Source organism: Anabrus simplex, chromosome 3 (assembly GCF_040414725.1).
Source record: "Anabrus simplex isolate iqAnaSimp1 chromosome 3, ASM4041472v1, whole genome shotgun sequence".
Classification (NCBI taxonomy): Eukaryota; Metazoa; Arthropoda; class Insecta; order Orthoptera; family Tettigoniidae; genus Anabrus; species Anabrus simplex.
Window position 1 is genome coordinate 427,746,618 of NC_090267.1, and position 21,706 is coordinate 427,768,323.

The 21,706-nt window shown below is 37.4% G+C and overlaps 1 protein-coding gene across 2 annotated transcripts in view; it reads right to left on the reverse strand.

Moving 5' to 3' along the window:
• Nucleotides 1-21,706, reverse strand: part of Cpsf6 (cleavage and polyadenylation specificity factor subunit 6) — a 383,523-nt gene that overhangs the window by 129,456 nt on the left and 232,361 nt on the right. For both annotated transcript variants that reach the window (XM_067143420.2, XM_067143419.2), the window contains exon 9: nt 3,767-3,908. In XM_067143420.2, coding sequence (XP_066999521.1) covers nt 3,767-3,908 — 142 coding nt within the window. The remainder of the gene's footprint in view (nt 1-3,766; nt 3,909-21,706) is intronic.

Sequence of the window (21,706 nt, forward strand, 5' to 3'; positions counted from 1 at the left end):
GCTAGTGCAAGAAACAATCAACAATTCATTGTTTACTCACAAAGCAACGCCAATAGCATACCCCATCTTAAAACAGTGGTTGAAGTGCTTCACTTCGATTAAATACATAATTACACATCATTTATTGGATGTTGCGTTTTTTGTGCCGCTCAGTGTATACGGTATACAAATTCTAGATCAATGTTACCAATCAACCTTGCAAAGACATTATAGCTGAAGATGTTCAGAAAATGAACAAAACATGTTCCATGTCATAAAAATTAGGCAATAAAATAAAATAAGGATGAGATTCTAGTTTTGCATTGCTTGTTAGGTATTGAATAGATGGTAAAATAAGTTTTAATATTTTCCTTTTAATGTCCACCACTAGCGGGAAACCCAGCTTTCAGAAAGCAGTTACGAATTGTTGAGGCCGTAACATTTTTCCATGCACTGGTTGTCCACGAAATTGCTTGGAGAACATTCAGTCCCTTTGTCAGTGTTTGAAGGGTTACTTCATTCCCATTAAGTTCTGATACTATATGCTTCATCACTAACTGTCTGTACATAACCTTGAAGTTCTGCATCACCCCTCGGTCAAGCGGCTGAGAAACTGTTGTTACATTTTGCAACTTAATTGTATCCGGATGCGATGCTGCATTATCGAGAAATAATAACACTTTTCGCTCCTAGCGTATCATTTTTCTGTCCAATTGTCCTAGCCAGTCTATCATTATTTCTCTGGTCATCCATGCTTTCCTATTCGCTTTTCATTCAATGCCAACTTCTCCATGTTCTTAAAAACACCTTGGTTTTGCAGCTTTTCCTATCACAAGGGGCTTCTCCCATTCTCCACTCATACTTGCACATAAGACTGTAAGACGTTCTTTCGCACCAATACGACGACTTCCTTTGAAACACAAAGTTTTGTCGGGTAAAGCACGGAAAAATAATCCAGTTTCATCGGCATTCAAAATATTTTCCAGAGCATACCGGTCTACGATTGAAGGTACTTTTTCTCGCCAGTTTTCAACAATATCCATATTAACACTGGACGATTCTCCGCAAATCACTCTGAAGTTGATAACGTGTCGCTTTCTGAATCTTTCTAGCCAGCCATTCAAGGCTTTGAAATCTACAATACCTAATTCTGCTGGGAATTCTAACGCTTTAGCTAATATCATTGGTCCCGGCACAGGGACATTCTGACTTCTTATTTTAGTGAACCACTATAGCGTTGCCTTTTCAATTAGAGCTCCACTAGCACTTTGAAAAAGTTTAATGTACTGTTCGTTGCCATTTAAATGGCATTCTTTCACTAGTTCCTCTTGCTTTTCACAATTTTAGCTGCCTCTGTCTTTCCAATCTTGAACACTTCGGATAGTTTATGCACACCACACTTCTCACATTTATGATAGTCTATTTGACTACCTTTCCTTTTAGAGTTAAAAACTTCCTCGGAGCCATGTTTGCCAACTTACTAACGTAAAACTGATGTAACCTGACAGTGAAGGTACGAATTCCAGCGCTGTTGAGCATGTCAGATCACACAACTTCCGGAAGTGATAGCGTAGCTTAGTGTTGCCTTCAAAGAATGCTTACAGCTTGGACCAAAAGTTACGGTGTCTGCGATTCTTGGAAGTACCGTCTGTGCATAAAGTAAACGAATACATACTGTACAGGACACAAATACAGTATTTTTTTAAAAGGAAAGTGTTCGTTAGGAGAGGTTCAATTGGAATTTCTCGTGGCTATGGTGTGTCTGCGTCTGTAAAAAGGGGCGCCAGTATGAGAGGGGTAAATTACTCATACCCAACATGGTATTTAATTACGGACCTAGAAAATCGTCCGCCAACGAGGGATGTCCGCCGGCGCGAGGTGTCTGTCAAGGCGGGTTTTACTGTATTGCAAAAAAGTACAAGTTGCTTTACATCGCACCAACACAGATACAGTAGGTTTTATGGCAACAATGGGATTGAAAAGTGGGGAGTGGGGAGGAACTAGCCATAGCCTTAATTCAGGTACAGCCCTGACATCTGCCTGGTGTGAAATTGGGAAAGCACGGAAAACTATCTTCAGAGCTGCCAACAGTGGTGTTTAAGCCCACTACATCCGGAATGCAAGCTCACAGCTATTATTATTATTTATTATTATTTATAAGTAAACACACGTCATAACAAACCGACGAATCACAAACCTAACCCCGCCCCTACCTTCACAATAGCCACTCCTCCATCCCCTCCACCAACATCCATCCACACAGCTCACATGAGCCCCAGACGTACTCGCAGCAGAGCACAACAAATATCCAAACATATCGGTACACAACCCTCACAGCAACAACAGTAAGTACTTTTTTCATTTCACACATACATCCAGGCATTCCTTCATACATACGCTATACTCATATTAGCTTTTCTTTACAGATAACAACCATATAACGTGCACAGATGAGAGAAGTGTCACCACCAACTACTCTGATATTAAAACCTATCTTGCTACATCAACTTAATTTTCAAATTTTACTGACAAGAGTTCTTATAACATACCAATACAAAGTATATCAACCATAGAACATTCTCGATATTCAACTTAATCAACACAAGAACTACAAGAGGATTTAAGAATGAATGCAACGCAACATGAACTCAAATTTTAATAGACGTTTTTAAAATATACCATGTTTTAATGTGTTTAATGTGCTATATATTTTTAGTGTCTTATGATTTGGCATATATATTTTAATGTGTTTATGTACTCATGTCCATGCTCAATCAATAGGTTTTAGTTTATTCTAACCATCACTACTTTTAATCAGAGCTATTTTAACGCAACATACTGCAATATATTTTACTTCCATTTTTTTATCAGACATCCGGATGCTCTTAAGTAACTTCTTTGTAATTTATCCCATGACTGTAAATTTGTGTGCTAGCTGATGATGGCCAAGATAGGTCAAAACCGGTACTAGTGTAATAATTCATCCACAATAAATGTATTGATCGGTGGAACATTTTTCTTATCTATTACAAGCTCACAGCTATGCGACCCAATGCAAAAAGGAGGGAGACTTGTCAATGGAGGTATATTTCATTAGGACTGTGTCAAATAACTAAAAGTGGACCATTATGACAGTAGCAGTTGCTTCAAAATGCTGGTCGTGGTGGTTTTTGTTTTAAGAGGAAATACGAGAAAAAGAGGGCAGAGGAAGCAGGAGCCCTTGAGCATGAGTGAGCGACCCCTGCCATGGTTCCATCACTTATGTATGTTGCTGTACTTAAGTTTACAACTCTGAATTATCCAAACCCATTTATCACTGAGATCACTTCAAATCTAACTCTAATTTATATTCTCAGTTCTCCTGCAACTCTATAAACACAATAGAATAGGAGTCTGTTGTTGATAAAACAAACTGTGTTAGATAATACAGTAATAAATACTATGTGTAATTACTGAAGCATTTTTTTTGTGGGATTAACTGACACAACATGACTGCTAAAACATCCAACAACTATTCTGATAGTCAACCCAGGCAAAATGCATAATTATTTCCATTCCTTCATAGCCTTCTGAAATTCATGTCTTTTTAGACTTCTGTTGTTTCAGACTCCCTGTATTTTGAATACATATAGAAGAAAGCTGCACGAGTAAATTATCCCTAGTCATTACTCAAATGACAAATTTATTGCTCAAAGTGCATATGTGAGATAAATAATTACTGGAAAATACACAATTAGAGATTTTCTCTTTCCATTAAAAATAATGTATCAATGAGATGAACACTCACCAGCAGCAGCATCTGACACAGCCCTAGCTATGGCTGAACTAGAAACTGTACGATTGCGGCCCATGATCTCTTCAAATTCAGCCTCGCTAATAGGCGGTGGACCCTCGGGACGGTGTTCAGGTGGTGGAGCACCATACTGTGGCTGTAAAAACAATTTTTATCATTGCAACACTTGTCATTTAAATTTCTACAATAAATTAATAACCATTAAGACTGGATAACCTGAAACCTATAAGCCTAACTCTCGAAGATGAGAGACCAAGAGTTCCATGGTTAATTCTTTATAAGAACTACCTCAATCTCCATCACTCTAGAAGTTCCATATCTATGTTCAGTAAAATAATGAATCACATGCAATGAGCTTTTGCATTTAATAACTTTCTTTATAGTGTTAGAAGTGCATATATTTTTATTCACTCTGATACAAAGTAGAACTTCAATGAAGTGATTCGTGTAGCAACTTGAATGTGCACAAATTGAAGAAATGTTGTGATGCAAATATCTTCTCTAGTCTACAACCTCCTGATTAATTTACCTTCCCAGTCCCTGTACGCAAACATTTAAAAATATATGAATTCATTAACGAAAGAGTTGCATAACTGTATGTAGTACAGGCCTGCCTTCAAGGTTCCTGTCTCTCAACCTTCCATACAACTGAGTCATTTTACCCCCACACATTCAACAACGTATGATCCGACTCATTGGCTGAATGGTCGGCGTTGAGGCCTTCGGTTCAGAGGGTTCCGGGTTTGATTCCCAGCCGGGTCAGGGATTTTAATCACCTCGGATTAATTCTTCTGGCCCGGGAATTGGGTGTTAGTGTTTGTCCCAACACTTTCCTCTTCATATTCACACAACACACTACACTACCAACCACCACAGAAACATGCAATAGTGATTACATTCCTCCATATAGGGCTGGTGTCAGGAAGGCATCCAGCCGTAAAACAGGGCCAAATCCACGTGTGCGACACAGTTTGTACCCGCGACCCCACGGGTGTGGAAAAAGTGGTAGAAAAAGAAGATGATTCAACAACATATGGTGTTCACAGACGGTAGAGTTGCATACTAGTATGCAGAAGAAGTTATAATGTGCTCTGATGTTTCTAATTACTTTCCAGAAAACCAGCTCCTTATCATTAAAACATAACTATTTTCATATTCAGGAAGCTAAGATAAAACTATAGCAGTAGTGTTATCAGCTCACAATAAGAACCCCCTTTTTTTTCCCAATGGAGTATTTTTCTAATAAAAAATTGTTTTTCTCCTTCTCTTTCGTTTAAGACAAGTTGTACTATTTAATCCTAGAAGTGCAACCCTTTTCCAATAAGACAGCAATATTTCTCGGAGACAAAAATGAGAAGCTTTAAAAGGGAGGGGGAATACAAAGGAAGTATATAGATTGTGTAAATCATTTAAATGGTATTTGTCAGCATATTACAAAGGACTATCTCCACGTAAATGGTGGGGCCAGCTAAGGAAAAGGACAGTTCAATTCGTAGCAGGTAGCACGACACCACGCAGGACCGCAGACAACTGTTTCTGGAAATACTGCAATGTCTTGGGATCATGTCTTCAAGCGTTTAGATACAAAATGTGAAACACTCCACAAGATACCACGTGTCCAAACATATACCCTGTGAGATACCCTCTGGTGACCAAGATCATTAATGTGTGGTGTCTATATGGTCTGACATTGTGGTTAGCCAGTTCGAGTTCCGCAACAACAACAAACATCAGAATGTTGGCTGGCAATGTAGGAAGGGGGGTGGTATACAATCACTAGATTGTGTGCGAAATGCCTAGATTCAATTCAAAACTTCTCTGCAGTGTTCATATGGAGTAAGGGGATATGACACTGCTGATCGTCAGTCATCTATCGGATTGGGATGTTAAGCCTTAAGGAAACTCCTAGGTGTTGTTCGACGGGAGCAGGCTATGTGCTGACACTGGATTTTGACCTATACCTACCTCGTTGTTATTATTATACTCATCGAACATTTTTCTTACACTCCTTGTACTAGAAGCCAAATGACAAAATTAAAAGATGACCTGACCTACTCAAAATGAGCCCCTGACAGATCAGTATGACAGCTTTTAAAAACACAGTAAAGGACTATTTGTGGGTCCTACTGTTAGGCATGAATACATCAAGAAAGACAAAGGCAAAAATGAAAGAAAGGCCTAACAAACTCATGTTGCCAAAACCATGGTATAATTAATATTATAGTTATCAGTTCATCACCTGGAAGCAGAGAAAGAAAAATGAACTTCTGCCCAGTTCTGTATTTCTTACTATATCCATCTCCATTACACAGACTACATACAGATTATGCAGTTCTGGAAAGGAGTGTTTTCCTTACTGAAAAGCAACATCTGCCTTGTTAATAAGAGCATCAATTAATAATTATACCTTTCCGCTTCAGCAGGCAACGCTGAAAACAGTACATTCACAAGCACGAAGTTGAATAGAGAATACTTGAGTGTGACTGTAATTGCAATTAGTTTCATTTTCTTCATTTAAAAGTGTACTAATGAATATCAATGCAATATCAACATTAGTGAACTTTTACAAACGCTTTCTTTCAACGCATTGTGAGTTTCGTGTGTGGTACCCCTGTTCTCTGCTACTTTCATGTCACTTGTTATCTCGTTTATTGACTTCCAATAGTGTAATGATGAGTAAATATATGAAACATGATTAAAATACACAATGTTTTAACATTAAGTGATTCCCGTAAGGAACCTTATACATAAATCTACTTATTAGTAAGTGATTCATTAGAGAACAATTTATCAACTGAAAAGTGTTCAAAGTAAATAAGTTATTGTGTCTTTAACCTGCACGTGCATAATTTTGTAAAAATTTGCCATTTTAAAATGAACTACCAAGAATTGTGCAAAATATCATGTTTTTTATTCAATATTAGCTGAATATTCTCACAAAAGTATCACAACCATGAACACACTATAAATGTAAAAATTAGGCCAATATTCATTTTTTTTAAATAATAAAAAACTGTACACTTTTAAATGAAGAAAATTAAACTAATTGCAATTACAGTCACACTCAAATATTCTCTATTCAACTTTGTGCTCCAAAAAAGATTTAACTCCAAAAATGTAAGTACGAGAATATTTTTCTTTAGCATGTGCATTTTCATTAAAACTGTATTGGCATTCTGAGCGCAATCACTACATTACTACCTGGCATTAAAAGGGTTACACAAGATGCAATAAAAATAACATGCTGGGAAATGTATGTAGTGAAGTAAACAGTCTTTCAGAGTTGATGCACTGAAAATATTCACTTGTACTAGAAGTTATTGATATCGTCTTAATGCCAAACAGCCTTAAATGTACAATATCTGCATTTGCTACATGGTAGCTTAAAGGTCTCAGATAAACAAGTGCAGCAGAAAAGATTTCATCACTGTATACCGTATTTACTGGCATGATTCTCGCCCTGGTTTATTTAATGAACCCTTAATTTAATATACGGTAGATGTTGATTCCCATAGGGAACCTAAAATATTTAAGGTTCCCTATGGGAATCAACATCTGTATCATCTGATGGCCAGGCAGGCATCAATTTTTGAAAATGAGACAGTCTCTGATAGTGCATTGGCATTGCCGGTGGCTCGAAGTAACCTACGCAGTGGCCTCCACGGTATGCACTGGCCATGCGTCTTGGTAGGTGTGCTATTTACCAACCGATGAGCCCAACTTAGCACACTGGGGAGAAACTCTGGCAACCAGAGTAAGCTCGAAAGTTTATAATGTCTGATAGGGGACCAACTAATTGGTATCCTTAATTTCTTGAGGAGGAAATAGGAGAATTATTTCCAGTATATTTCCTGCATCCCATTCGACAATAAAATCGGTTGCAGTTATGAATCTCTACCCCTCTAAAGCTTCAAAATAATCATTTCTGCCCATTCCCGGCTCCTTTGATAATGAATTTCCTCAAGATAACTTGCACCAGAGTGATGCCATGGACGGATGAAGCAAAACATTGATTTTCAGAGGTTGGACAGAAACTTTCAATATTAAAAATATGCAAGAATATTCATCAACTACATGTTACACCCATTATTTCTTTGCTTTTTTTTTACTGGTATGTACACCTAAAATTGTTATTGTGGGCTACCATGTAAAAATTTTTGTGGAACTTTTATGATGTATAATTCTTACATGTATAATGTGTGGAAATGTTGTAACCATGTAGGCAGCGTATACCAAGAAAGTGCTCAAGAGTAATCATAAGCCAAGCCTCAAGAATGTTCTTCCTGTTCCTAGTGTAGTTTTTATACTCTTGGCAAATTTTAAGAATGTTGATGCGGACAACGTTTCTTAAAGTTATTTTGAAGAAACAGTTACTGCTTGGCTCTCTTACATTATAGTTCAATATTAATACCGAATACATGGAAACCTTTATCTGGAGATCCTCTAGACAACTATAAATTCATGAATACGTCCAGCGGTTCTTGAGGTTTACCCATAAGCTGAAAATGTATGAGCCACAGGAATCCTCTTTATATACCGAGCGTAGATTTCTTACTGTTAAATGATATTAGAACTGTTACCATATAGTTTGCAGATATCTTTAATGGTTTAGTCAGCATAAGTCAACATTGTTTGCATGGTGTCGTTTTCTTTGAGTTCTCTTGCAGAAACCGTTACTGCTCGACTTCCTTACATCATATTTCATCATTTAACATACATCATATTTCATCATTTAACATACATCATATTTCATCATTTAATACAATGAAATCTTTATCAGGAGTTCCTGTAGGCAACAGCAAAACCCACATAAAAATCTGTCCAGTAGTTGTCAAATTATAACCGATCACCAATACAAACATTACGTACACAGCATACACAGAGTTTTAAATAAGTAGACTATTTCACCCCTATAAAACCTAAATTTTTAAAAAGAAAAGGCAAATACATAATTGCTTATTTTCAATAAGGAGTTAATATGTCCTGTTTCTCCAGTTGAACTTCAATAATCTGAGTTGGCTCCCTAACAGAAACAACTACCCCTTCTTGCCCCTAATCGGGGCAAATTTTAAAAACCACTCAAACACATTTATTTTTAATGATCAGTTTATATGCCAAATATCACCTCTCCAACTTAAGTAATTTGTGAGATATGGTATAGTTACCTTTAAGAAAACAAATTATATCCTATTTCTCAACCATATAGGGTTGAATTTTGAAAGACACTCAACCACATGTTTATTTACTTTTAATAATGAGTTTATGTGCTGAACATTGCCTCTCCAAATTGAACGACACGTACGATATGGGTTTTCTTCAAAAAGAGAATTAACACTTTTTTCACCCCTTTAGGACTGCAACATCCATAAAGCCTTTCTTATCTCTTGCTTACAGCATAAGAGAAGTTAGTTGTCCAAATTTGATGTTTTTTGATACAAAAATACAAACATTACGTACACTACATACACAGAGTTTTAAATAAGTAGACTATTTCACCCCTATAAAACCTAAATTTTTAAAAAGAAAAGGCAAATACATAATTGCTAGCTGGTCAGAGCAGCCCTTAACAGGCTTTTAGAAGATGAAATGTTTTATTTAGTAGTTAACATGGCTATAGGTACCACACACGCACATAATTAGTCATTTCCAGTCTTAAACTTAACAGTACCTACACATTTACATAACAATATTTTTACAAAAAATCCACATATAATTTAAAATTCTTATACCCTGAAAAATTAAGATAGTACAAATAAAATTAGAAGTGAACTCAAACATGGCACCATTAAACATTATTAACTGTATATTCTAACATTGCAAAGTAAACAACCAGAAATACAAATTAATATACCAAAACTTTGAAAATTATATTACATTTCAAAAAACAAATGATTGCAACATATACACGTGGAAGAGGAAATTCCATTTGGGTTAGCTCTCGTGCTTACTGTCATCTGTGATACAGTTTGTCTCTCTTATCCTCTCTCCTTCCATCATCACTAATGCATGACAAACATACAAGTCTACACGTAAACATCCATTATGCTTATTATAACAACAGATAAATGAACAAACGTCTTTTCAACAAAGCACTGGTTTCAGATTACAAGATATTAGAATAATAAGGCAAGACACCAGCCAACATTATGAAACAATAATCAAGAAAGGGACCGCTAGATTGAGAAGATTTTGAGAATGCTGTTGTTTCTAAAGCTTTAAATTTCATTGGTGTTTTTTCCTTGTCATAGGCTTTTCACCTGCACGTCATATCAGGCTTGGTTTCTCAAAAATGTTTGCTCCCGCTCCCCTCCTGACCATTTTTAATGTGATGGGTTTCTAAAAGGATGCTTTTCGACAGCGATTTCAACCTGTTTGTTATTGTTACTAAACAATATTTTGTAAACTATGAGGTCCACAACCTCACCATATGCTACTATTGTTCATTTCCGTCTGCATCATTTGTTTTTTCATTCCACTGTTCTCTTAGGTTAACACAGTTTTTAGTTTCAATTTATTTTAAATTAACACCTTTTCACTGAATTTTGTCGCAGTGAGTTGTTTTTTGCTCCGCATATTGATGTAAATATTATATATTTGTGCTAATTTTGTTTCCACCTAGGCTCTCTTTTGTTTGTTTTTTCATTTGCTCTTTCATTATGTTTTTTTAGCATTCTTTCAACTTATATTATGTAAATTATTTCAAATCTCCCCTCATTTTTCACTGAAGATGGCTCAAACGTGCCGAAACATGTTTGAATTTGTTTACTCCGTCTAATGACGGAATATTTATTGTACTGAATTAGGAGGATACTCTCATTTTTCACCTTTGTAAACTGGTTTCAGAGTTTGCATTATGTGTGCCAATTCCAGTACCTTAATTATATGTGTAACTTGACCCTCATTCTGGTTATCAACATATCATCCACCGGGCTGTCTATCTAACATTGGTTCAATATGTTCAATATGTTCTCCTCTCCAATGATGATCATTTTCTTGTGAGTCAATTGCTACCAAGAATATATTAATCAACATGCTAGTTTATTGTTTATTGTTAGTTCCTCCCAGCCAAAATTCACAGTAGTCAGACAAGGATGCTACAAAGTTCCAAAATGTAATAGTACGCATGTAAGTATTCCATCCTGAACCACATTATTTTGAATCATTCTTACATGACTGACAACTTCCCTCATACATTGTTGATAGTATTTGCTGACGTAGTCAAACACGACTCTGTGCTCAGCAATCACGCTATTACAATTGCCTTGCATTCTGGTACAATCCAGCTGATGATTATAGTTTGAACCGACTAGTTCTCATCGGCACTATGACTGAAGTGTGTCCTCATTGTCAGGCTCTGGAATTTAATGGAGAAACAAAAGGAATGTGTTGTGCCACTGGAAAAATTACACTGCTTCAACTTGGAGAACTGCCAGAGCCATTAAAAACTTTGCTTGCTGAATATACCGCCGAATCAAAGCATTTCCTCTTTAACATTCGGATATACAACTCATGCTACTCTATGACGTCGCTTGGCACAGAAATCTTAACAGCTTTCAATGTGAAAGAAAAATTACATCATAAAGCTGGCTCCCTGCCAGATGGTCTACATAAATTCCTACAAATGCATTTCATTGAACACACGCTGCAGAAGTTCTACAGGCACAAAAAGGTCCTTCGTGTCCCAACTGCAAGAGCCTCCTGTCTCTCTCACACACACGTGCACAATATACAGTCAAACTTGTCCTAACGGACACCCTTATTCAGCGGACACCTGCCTATATGGACAATTTTCCCTTGGAACCAATTTTATTTTACATAAGACAAGTGTTAAATTGGCCTCATTTAAGCAGACACCTTGAACTCCGGACAGCGGACATCGCCATTTGTCCGGTCCACTTGACTTAAGTGGACACTTTACATGTTGCAGGACAATTTATTATGCCGGACCACATCTCATCCTTTCTTTTAAAACCATTCTTCAGACATAAGGAAAATCCCTTTTGAATGTTTGTACTATTTCGAGTGCGAGGAGAGAGAGTGTACATCGGAATGCAGTTCTACCTAGTGGTGTATAGGCCTATTCCGAGAATTCGAATCGCCCAGAAATGCTGCCAGAGACTGTTGACTCACAAGTTACCTGGGGATTTTCATCCCTTCTAGCATCATTCTATTCATAACTCGGATTGTCGCTGATAAGGTTGAGCTCAGGTAGTCAACTTGAGAAGGAAAAGACAGTACAGTACAGGCGCTAATTAGTAAGACAGAAATACCGCAGCAGTTCAGTTGTCTGTTAAACATGAATAACAAGGGACAATCGTGTTGAGATCTCGAGGCAAGAAGAAAAGTAATTATAGAAAGTGACAAGGGACTTTCAGCGAGAAAGCTTGCCGAAAAATTCAACTGCGGGAAAACTCAAATAAACACTATTGTGAAGAATGGAACTGAATATCGCACTTAAGAAAACGCGCTAAATTGACACAGACGAAGCTTCACGATTACTTCACGAAGCTTGTAATGCTTGTAAATGATGTAAAATCACTTATAATAACTCTCTATGAAACACTAACACAGAAATGACTTAGAATAATAAAGATATGTACGCTTATATTTAAGGTGGATGTTCTTTGCCGTTAAAAATGTTCGATTATTTTTACAAACTTATTTTAGCGGACACCTCTCGTAACGGACATTTTTCCTCGGAACCGACGGTGTCTGCAGAAAGGAGGTTCGACTGTATATCTGATAAAATGTCTGCTGGAGACCATGTGTGAAGATACAGTGCTCCAACTATAGATGAAGTGGCAATTGTTATAGTCGGTGATCAATTGCAACCTAGAGAAATTATTCTTCAACAGATAAATGATCAACTGACAAAAATTGCCAAAAATCATCGAAGCTATCATACCCTGCAATACCAAATCATTTTTAGGTAAAGTGCCGATGTACACTAGCGTCAGAAAGTTTAGACTTGTCTACGAAAATTAATAATTTTCTTAAATAATTGTTTTCTGTGTGATGATAAGGGGTACTTTAGTTCTCTTACTTATGTATGGATGCTTTCAGCACTTTCGTAAAGCTATTTCAGTGTATATTGCAAGATTTTACTTTTATCTTTCGAAAGAAGTTGACAGATTTATGGTCCCCAGCTCTTACTGCCTGCTTCTACCTGGATAACTTCCGTCCCTTAACCAGGTAATAAAAATGCCTCTCTCACATGATTACTTGTCCTCCTTGTTTCCTCGCTGTCTTGGAAGTCGACAGTTAGCCTACAGAAGTTATCCTGAGCAGTTCTATGTTAATCTCTGTACCAGATTGTTTATTTTCTACATTGTTGTTATCTGGGCATAACTAAGGTAAAAACACACATCAAACAATCGAATATGGGGAAGAAGGCTAATAATATAATCCAAGAAAACAGAGCCAAGGCTTGTGCTTATAAAGAAATTGGGTGGTCGAACCAAAAAACTGCAAGTAAAATTGAAAATTTCAGAGTGCAGCATTCGCAGGGCAGTGAAACACAGAGAGAAAACGGGTAGTTATGAGGATCAACCACGCAATGGACGACCAAGGAAGACTTCTAAAATTGAAAATGACAGAAGGCGTCCGGTGGTAGATATTTCCTCGAAGATAAATAAAACAAGAGAACAACCTGTGTCTGTGACAACAGTGAAAAATCATCTGCTTGAGGCCGTATTGTTTGGTCACGTAGCAGCATGGAAACCATGGTTGAAAACTGTACACAAGCAGAAAGGCTACAATGGGCCAAAATGCATGCTAACTGGACCGCTGAACAATGGAAAAAGGGGCTTTAGATGGATGAATCTAAATTTGCAAAATTCTGTTCCAATCGTCGTCAATACGTTCGTCGCCGCCCTGGCGAAAGCGTTATGGAATCCAGCCTAATTCCATCTGTGAAGCATGGAAGAGGAAATGGGATGGTGCGGGGATGTTTTGGAAATTATCAGGATGATAATTTGGTGAAAGTAGAGGGAATACTGGAAAAGAAACAATATCACCGTATCCTTTCGCGCAATGCCGTGCCATCTGGAATGAAGCTGATTCATGAAGGATTTGTTCTACAGCAGGACAATGATCCTAAACACACCTCTCATTTGTGCAAGCAGTATCTGGAAAAGAAACAAGCTGAAGGAAAATTGGAATTAATGGTCTGGCCTGCTCAATCACCCGATCCGTCACCTATTGAACTTTTGTAGGAAGAACTTGACAGGAAAGTGAAAGAAAAGGCGCCAGGTAGTGTCGATGGGTTGTGGCAATGTCTGTTAGAAACCTGGAAAAATCAACAGCTATAATGCTACGCATCTGTAAAGCAGTAATCAAAGCAAAGGGTGGACATATTGATGAACAGGTAGTGTGATTGCTGAAGATGTTGTGATTGTGTTTCTAGCTCCTTGTTAATGATTAGTGTAAAGGAAAACCTATAGAAATGTGTAATAAAACTAGTTAGTTCTAAAAACATAGCTATTTCCATGTTGATTTTAAACAAATAGCTTCTATCTTTCATGCTAAGTGAAAATTCATGAGTGAGTTTAAACTTTCTGATGCTAGTGTATATCACTTCAACGTTAAGATGATAAACCCAGTCAGTGGCAAAATGAATACGTTCATCTGCAAGATGCAGTTGTAAATGATGGTAATACGAGTAATGTTGGAAGTGTAACGTGTTTTCTATCTTCATATACTAGCTGTCCAAATCATATGCATGAGTAAGCTCAAGATGCAACTACACATGTTCGTCACTACGGGCATCCCTATCTATTAATCACATTTAGATGCAAAGAGCTTGGGACAACATCCAACAGCTCTTTTTTCCTGAACAATCATCGATGGATAGGCATGACATTATAGTATGTGTTTCCAGACAGAGGTTGAAGCTGGTGATAAGATTCTGTGGTAAAAAATGAAGTGTCTGGGTCTGTACACTGCTGGATGCGCTCAGTGGAACGGAAAGAAGGGATTGCCACATGCACATACTAATCTGGCTCTATAACAGAATCACGAAACAGACGATCGATAAGGATTTGCATGAAGTTGCGACAAAAAAATGATACCTGGACCTTGCGATGCACTGAATCAAATTTCCCCATGTATTATGAAGAGAATGTTCATAATTTACATTTTCAGAGACAATCTCTGATTGGTCGGATGATTATATACTGTTGAGAATGTTACTAAGAGAAATGAATTTCATTTTTGAATGGTCCTTATTGAACTGTGATTATAATTAAATTAAAAATTAAGTGTAAAATATTTCCACCTTTTCAATACAAACACAAGTAAAGTGGATTACATTATGGAAGAAACATTTATTGGAACTAGTTTTGACCTATTTTTTTAAGGTCATCATCAGCCAAATCACAAGTTGCACAATGTATCTGTTAGTTCATAGAAATTGTAAAAGACTCGTGAAAACACAGTGACACCATGACGAATATAAGAACCAAGTGTGATGACTCATCGAGTTCAGGCGCGCCCCGCTAGGCAGCGCTAGAGTTTGGTAGCTCCACAATATCAATCAGCTGGTCTTCGGAATGGTGACACAGGAAACGTATTACTCCATAACTGATAAGTATATACACTGTCTTTTATAAAAAGAATGGGAGATTACAATCAAAATACCACGGCAGAGAACAATGGAAAAATATCATACACGAAAATAAGAGCTACGACTTTCAACAGATGTTGCGAAAAGCACAAGTTACTCGAGTGTGTATATACATAAATAACACAACTCCCAGCATATTAAAAAAACACCCATGAAGTATTTAAAGGTAATACACTACTTACCATCTCAGTTTGTCTGTTACTGGACTTTCGAAAGCTGTGAAGATTTGGCGGATGTTCGATATTGTAAATCTCGCCGGATTTCTTTCACTCTGAAGAAAAATCGGCACTTCAGATAATGATAAACAAGGCTGGGGATTATATCCATAACATGTTGAAGACAACAGCCAGCACCTGAAGGATCAACTGAAATTTTGTCTATAGAATGGATACAATCAAAAAATATTTCGCTCCACATCGATTTTGAGTTCAGTTTTTCACTAAATACTTTCTCGGCCTGGAAAAGAATGTCACATATACTTTTCGAAGGGCGTGTTAAACACACTTCATTATTGCTTGCACCGTAGTCTTTTATTTCGGAGAGAACTGAAAATGTACTATGATTATTTTCACGTAGAGAATGGGCACAGGGCGAACACTTAATAAATTAAGAAGAATGCTTAACAACGTACCCAGCCAAATGGTACACTAAACACTTCTCAATCGAAAAGCTTCGAACTGTGTATTTCTAACCTGCTTCTTCAATAAATTAATTCTCGATTTTGTTGAGTTTAGACTGGATCTAGCTCGATTTAAATTTCGATTAGCATTTTTAGGCCCTTGTGAGCGATAATATTGTCTTTTCGGCATCAGAAAGCACACTAGAATAACCCAAATTTTGATCAACATTAGACTGACCTTTTAATTCTCCACTTGCTGCTACACTCCCGTCTTCAATCATCTTTCTTCTTCTTCTAGTGGTGTCTAGATTCTTTTTTCCTGTTGGGAGTTTCACGGGACTTAATCTCACTTGAAAGGTATTTCGGCAAATTAGGGAAAATGTGAGGCACTGCTCCTGGACGTAATTTCCATCTCTCACGAGGCATAACCACTTTTTCAGCATTCACTATAAAGTTATCTGATTTTACTATCAAATCATCAGAGAAATGAACTTGATAAATTCTACTATTCCTTTCGTGGAATAGCTCTGGCCCATTTTTCAAATTTATTTCTATCCTTCGGTGGTGAAAATAATTTTATACCATTAACTACTCTACCATAGCCTGACTTACAGCCAGGCACAAAACAGTACGGCGTGTTGAACTATTAATTTAATCAGGCCACATAACACACGTGCTTTAAGTGCTCAACACACAATGAACTGAGTTTAGGAACTGAAAGCAAAGGAAATTCAACTTGTTGACCTGAAATATCTCGCACAATAACATCTCCCGCACTTTCCATCACATGGTTTGCCGGTCTATTGATGCACGTGTTGGACACCGACGTTTGCAGTGCTCCCAGTGGCGGGTCCACAAACTACCACGCTATAAGAGTTGAGTCATCACACTTGGTTCTTATATTCGTCATGGTGACACTATAAATGTGGAAGTCAGAATTGTAAAAGTTTTTGATAATGCATAAAGTGCATAAATGGGTGCACTTAGCTGTTAAAGGAACTACCATAATTTTTGTTGAATAATTCCTAAACACTATTCACTTAAAATTTGCATGCCCATCAGAATGAATTTCTCTACAAAGTGTGTATTTTAAAAAGTTTCAGAAAAACTGATTAGTCATATAACACATATAACAGTCATGTTCTCCATCAAGTTATATGATATCACATAAGCAAGGCACATCAAATTCAATAACTTATTGAAGGCATCAAGTTCCTTTACTTCAAAATCAATCAAAAAACAATGACGCCCGACAGCACGGCCCTCAACAACCTGAGATGTTCAATACATGCAACATACCTGCCAACTTTTAGAAACCAAAAATAGGAAGATTTTTTTAATTCTTGGATTTCATCACATATATTCCACCAGAGTCTATGTGAAAAAAGGTCAGGATAAAAGGCATACATATCTACAGTTACAATGCGAATTAACCATTAAATTTAAAAACTTCAACTAAGAAAACATAAAAATGGTCACAAAAAATTTACCTAATAACTCTCATTTTTGACACTTACATACAAATAATAATATTTATGTCACACCGACACACGCAACAAAATGCATAATACCGTATTTTCTCGCGTAATTAACGCACATTTTTGAAGAAAAATACAGGCGAAAACTTCGGATGCATAAATTATTCAAGGACTTCAGATCTTTACAAATTATTTACAATTCATTTACATTTAAAAGATACATCAAATATAATATAAACACAATTGGTTCAACTCATTTGCGGTTATTGTCATTTGGCGTAAAATTCCGACGTGAGATTTTTTCTGAAAAGTCAAATAGGGTACATCAGGAAAGTTAGACAGGTGGGTATGAAGTACCGATACTAGAAAATATTCTTCTCATTACGAGCTGATAATACGACCTGAATGACATACCGGCAGAAAAAGAAAACTGTCCAATACGAGATGGGCCGGGCATCGAAGGAGGGACCCTGCTACATTACCCCAAACCGTTCGTATCCAATCTTGTACGAGTGACGTGTCCATCCATCATTTTTCTTGAATACAGTACAAACGTAGATCACTCGCGGAAATTTAACTTTAAGCATTGTTTTTCATTTTAGAACAATGTAAGGTGCAAGCTTTCTGCCATCAGCTGTTACAGCAAGCATTGCAGTACCAGTACATCGTTGTTTCTTGCTTCCGGAGCGCGTACGATAACACTGCATATTCCTTTCTTTTCGATTGTTCGATTTTGTGGCATATGGAAACTGATTGGAGTCTGACCTGCGGTTCCTATAAGGGAGATCAAATATTCCTTCACTTTACGCTTCTCAATCACAAAGCGATGAAAATGGTTGAAATCATTCGTCATTTTTTGGCATAATGTTGTTCTTCGTCGACGGGAAAGTCCATTTCTCTTCATAAAATTAATCAAGCCTCGACTAACCTTCAAATCCGAGACACTGATTCCATGTGCCGCTGCTATTTCTCATTCTTTAAAATACAGCATTTCGTGAGAAACGGCTTACCCAATATTGCGTAACAAAATCATATGTTTGAGCAGATACTCTACTTGTGGAAACTTGCCGCTTTTTGGTCCGCGAAATGCTTTGCGAGACTTGTTGGCCGCTTGAAGTGCACTTCTGTTACCGCGGTAGTGCATGTTTGATTTGGACACTGAATACTTGCTGCCCACTGCTCTATTCCCGTATGTTTCGGCGTAACTGATCACCGCGAGTTTGTATGATGCAGTATTAGTCCAATACTGTGGACTGACAATTATGAGATCACAGAATGTCCCGTACCCGAAACACTCGTAAAACTAGTGCAGTGGGATTTCCTGACGGCTAATAACAGCACGTTGCCCTGTGTTTGGAATGCCCGCTTTCGCAATAGGAAGCCTGCTACTTGAGTACTGACATCTCTATTTCGAAACGCATCCGGAGCTGAGTGATGGATGTTCGAAGTTGTGGGTGCGTCAAATACGTGGACATTTCTTTTTCTCCACTTTGGACCCAAAAATATTGGGATGCGTAAATTATGCAAGGGCGTTAATTACGCGAGAAAATACGGTAGTTTCCTTAAACAGACGGTAAAATAAACGGAAATTTATAGGTATCTCTGAACACTTGGAGATGACGTTTGTTATATTTTTTGGCTATAACGAGAAAAAAAATGCCAGAAACTGTCACCGACACAACACATTAAAATTATGCACTTAAATACGCGAAACTACCACATGCAAAACAATTCAATATGTCCCATTCATTATTAACATGCGACTTTGACAGAGGGGGAAAGCACAGAAATGCAAGGGGAAAAAAGTGGCCTACAACTCCAACGAAACTACGCACAGAAACGATGTTAACAGCGCGCGAACAACACATTAACAAACTCATTCTTTCGTCCCGATTAACTGAGTCGTTAGCGCGCGCTAGCATCTTGCTTGCAGGACGATCGCCGCCCCGAATCCCCAGCTGTATCAAGCGCACACGCTGCTGTGGTGAGCGGGAAACACGATACACGAAGGCGCCGGACGAAACACTCACGAAATAAAGTATCAAATAAATAGCTTGAAAATGAGGTTTCGTAAATTACATAAGCGCATAAGAATGTATCCTTTATCCTAGGGGAAGAGTATTGGCCGTACTAGAGGTTATTTTAGTCAAAAATCGGAAGAAGTGAAAATAAATCGGAAAATCGGAAGACGAGTTAAAAACCGGAAAGTTTCCGGGTAAATCGGAAGGGTTGGCAGGTATGAGCAAGATCATGAAATGTGAAATGCAGAAGTGAAAACATGCGTTGCCACTGAGGTTAACCCTCAAACCGGTAGCTGATGACAGATTGGCAGGTGTGCGCCTATCTCAACCACCGCTGATGATAGAATGTCAGGTCTACTTTACCAGTAAATACAGCTAGAGGAAGTTGTGAATATTTCTGTTAGATAGCAGCATTCATCAAGCATGTTTTCTCCTTGGAATGTGGAATGCTTCAGTGTTGAATATGTGTGATATCTTTGAAATAAATGAGGGTCGCATTTCGTACTGCTTTGAAACACATGTTGATTTTTTTGCAACTTGCTTTCATACTTTCCTGTGTGTTATGCACACACGATGGCTACATTTTGGGATTTAAATGAAGAAGATATTGCATTTAATTCTATTACATCTGTAAATTCAAGGTCTACTGAAGCAGAATGCATGCCTCCCAACTTCCAAAAATCAAAAATAGGAATGTTTCTAAGTCTTGGATTTTATCGCATATATTGCGCCACGGTTTTGATGAAAAAAAGCCTACAATTACAAGGCGAACTGACCATTTAAATTTAAAATCTTAAACAAAGAAAAACATAAAAATGGTTACAAGAAAATGTAACAAACACGGAAGAAAATGCATAACAGTTTCCTTTATTAGACAGTAACACGACGGACATTTAATTTTATAGGTATCTCTCAACACTTGGAGTCATTCAAATTAAGAACTAAGGATGAACATAAATGCAGTGAAATACGCGAAGCTACCACATATAAAACGGATCAATATGTCTTATCAGAGGTGCGAACCTTTGAAGTGGGTTATCAGAAATCCTATTTTTAACTCCCCCGGCAACACATTTACGTGTTAAATACAAAGCACCCTGTTTGCTCTTTCCAACAGCAATCTATTCTAAAGGATATCATATTACACAATAAAATTTGACATTAACTGTTAGTTCTGCGATAAAAAATTCTTTGTAGCTTGTTTCGCACCCAGCAGTTGCTTTTTGGTCTAGGTTTTCTTGAAACATACTTCCCCCTGAGATGACATTTTCGTCTTCAGAACCATAAGCGATTCCAGTGTAGATGTACTTAACGTAGGCCTGAATTCTGTCTGATTTTTCCTAACAACACTGAAAACTCTGTGGGAGAGTTACTATGAGGTACACTCAGTACTGCAAATACAACATTACTTAAGGTTTTATACTTAATTTGTCCACTTTCAATTTTAAGCTCTGCAATGTTGCCCCAATTCACATCAATGTTAGGGCCATGTACAATGTATTCAGGGAAAGTATCACACTGGTAAACTGCAAATTCATCTTCAAGTTTGTCATGTTCATTTTCCTTGACCAAAGTTGGGAATCTTCGAACAAAATATTCAAGAGATGAATAGGAAACCTTCATTCTGAGAGAGATGTCTACAACTTCGGCATGATGAAGAAATTCATTATCAAGGGGAAATTTCCTGGTAATGTAACTGCAAGCTGCCATATAAAACTCTCTGACAGAATTATAAAACATCTCTTCATCACAGTCATTATCTTTCAAGTATGCCCTAGCTTTTGCTCCAATTACCAAGTCGTCATTGGCTTTCTGGTATTTCCTCCTTTTGAATTCAACACTCAAAAGGGAGGTAGATCCTGACTGAGGAGAACATGGCTGAACAAATCTGACCAATAGGCAGTTAAAAGACCAGTAAGTTTTCTCCTTAGAAGATGTATGGCTGGAGCATCTTGTTGCAGAAATATATTCACAGAGTTAAAAAGAGGAACTGAACTCTGAAGAAAGTAGCAAAACATTTTTGTGTGTGGGTCTTGTATGAAAGATTTCACAGTTTCAAACTGCCTGGTGGTCTCATTTTTATGGTGGGTCTCACTACAAAACATGAGTGTCAAAGTTTCCCACTGCTCAAGAACTCTATCAATAGACTGAAGAAGCGAGAGCCAACAGGTACTAACATATTTCAAAATTTTG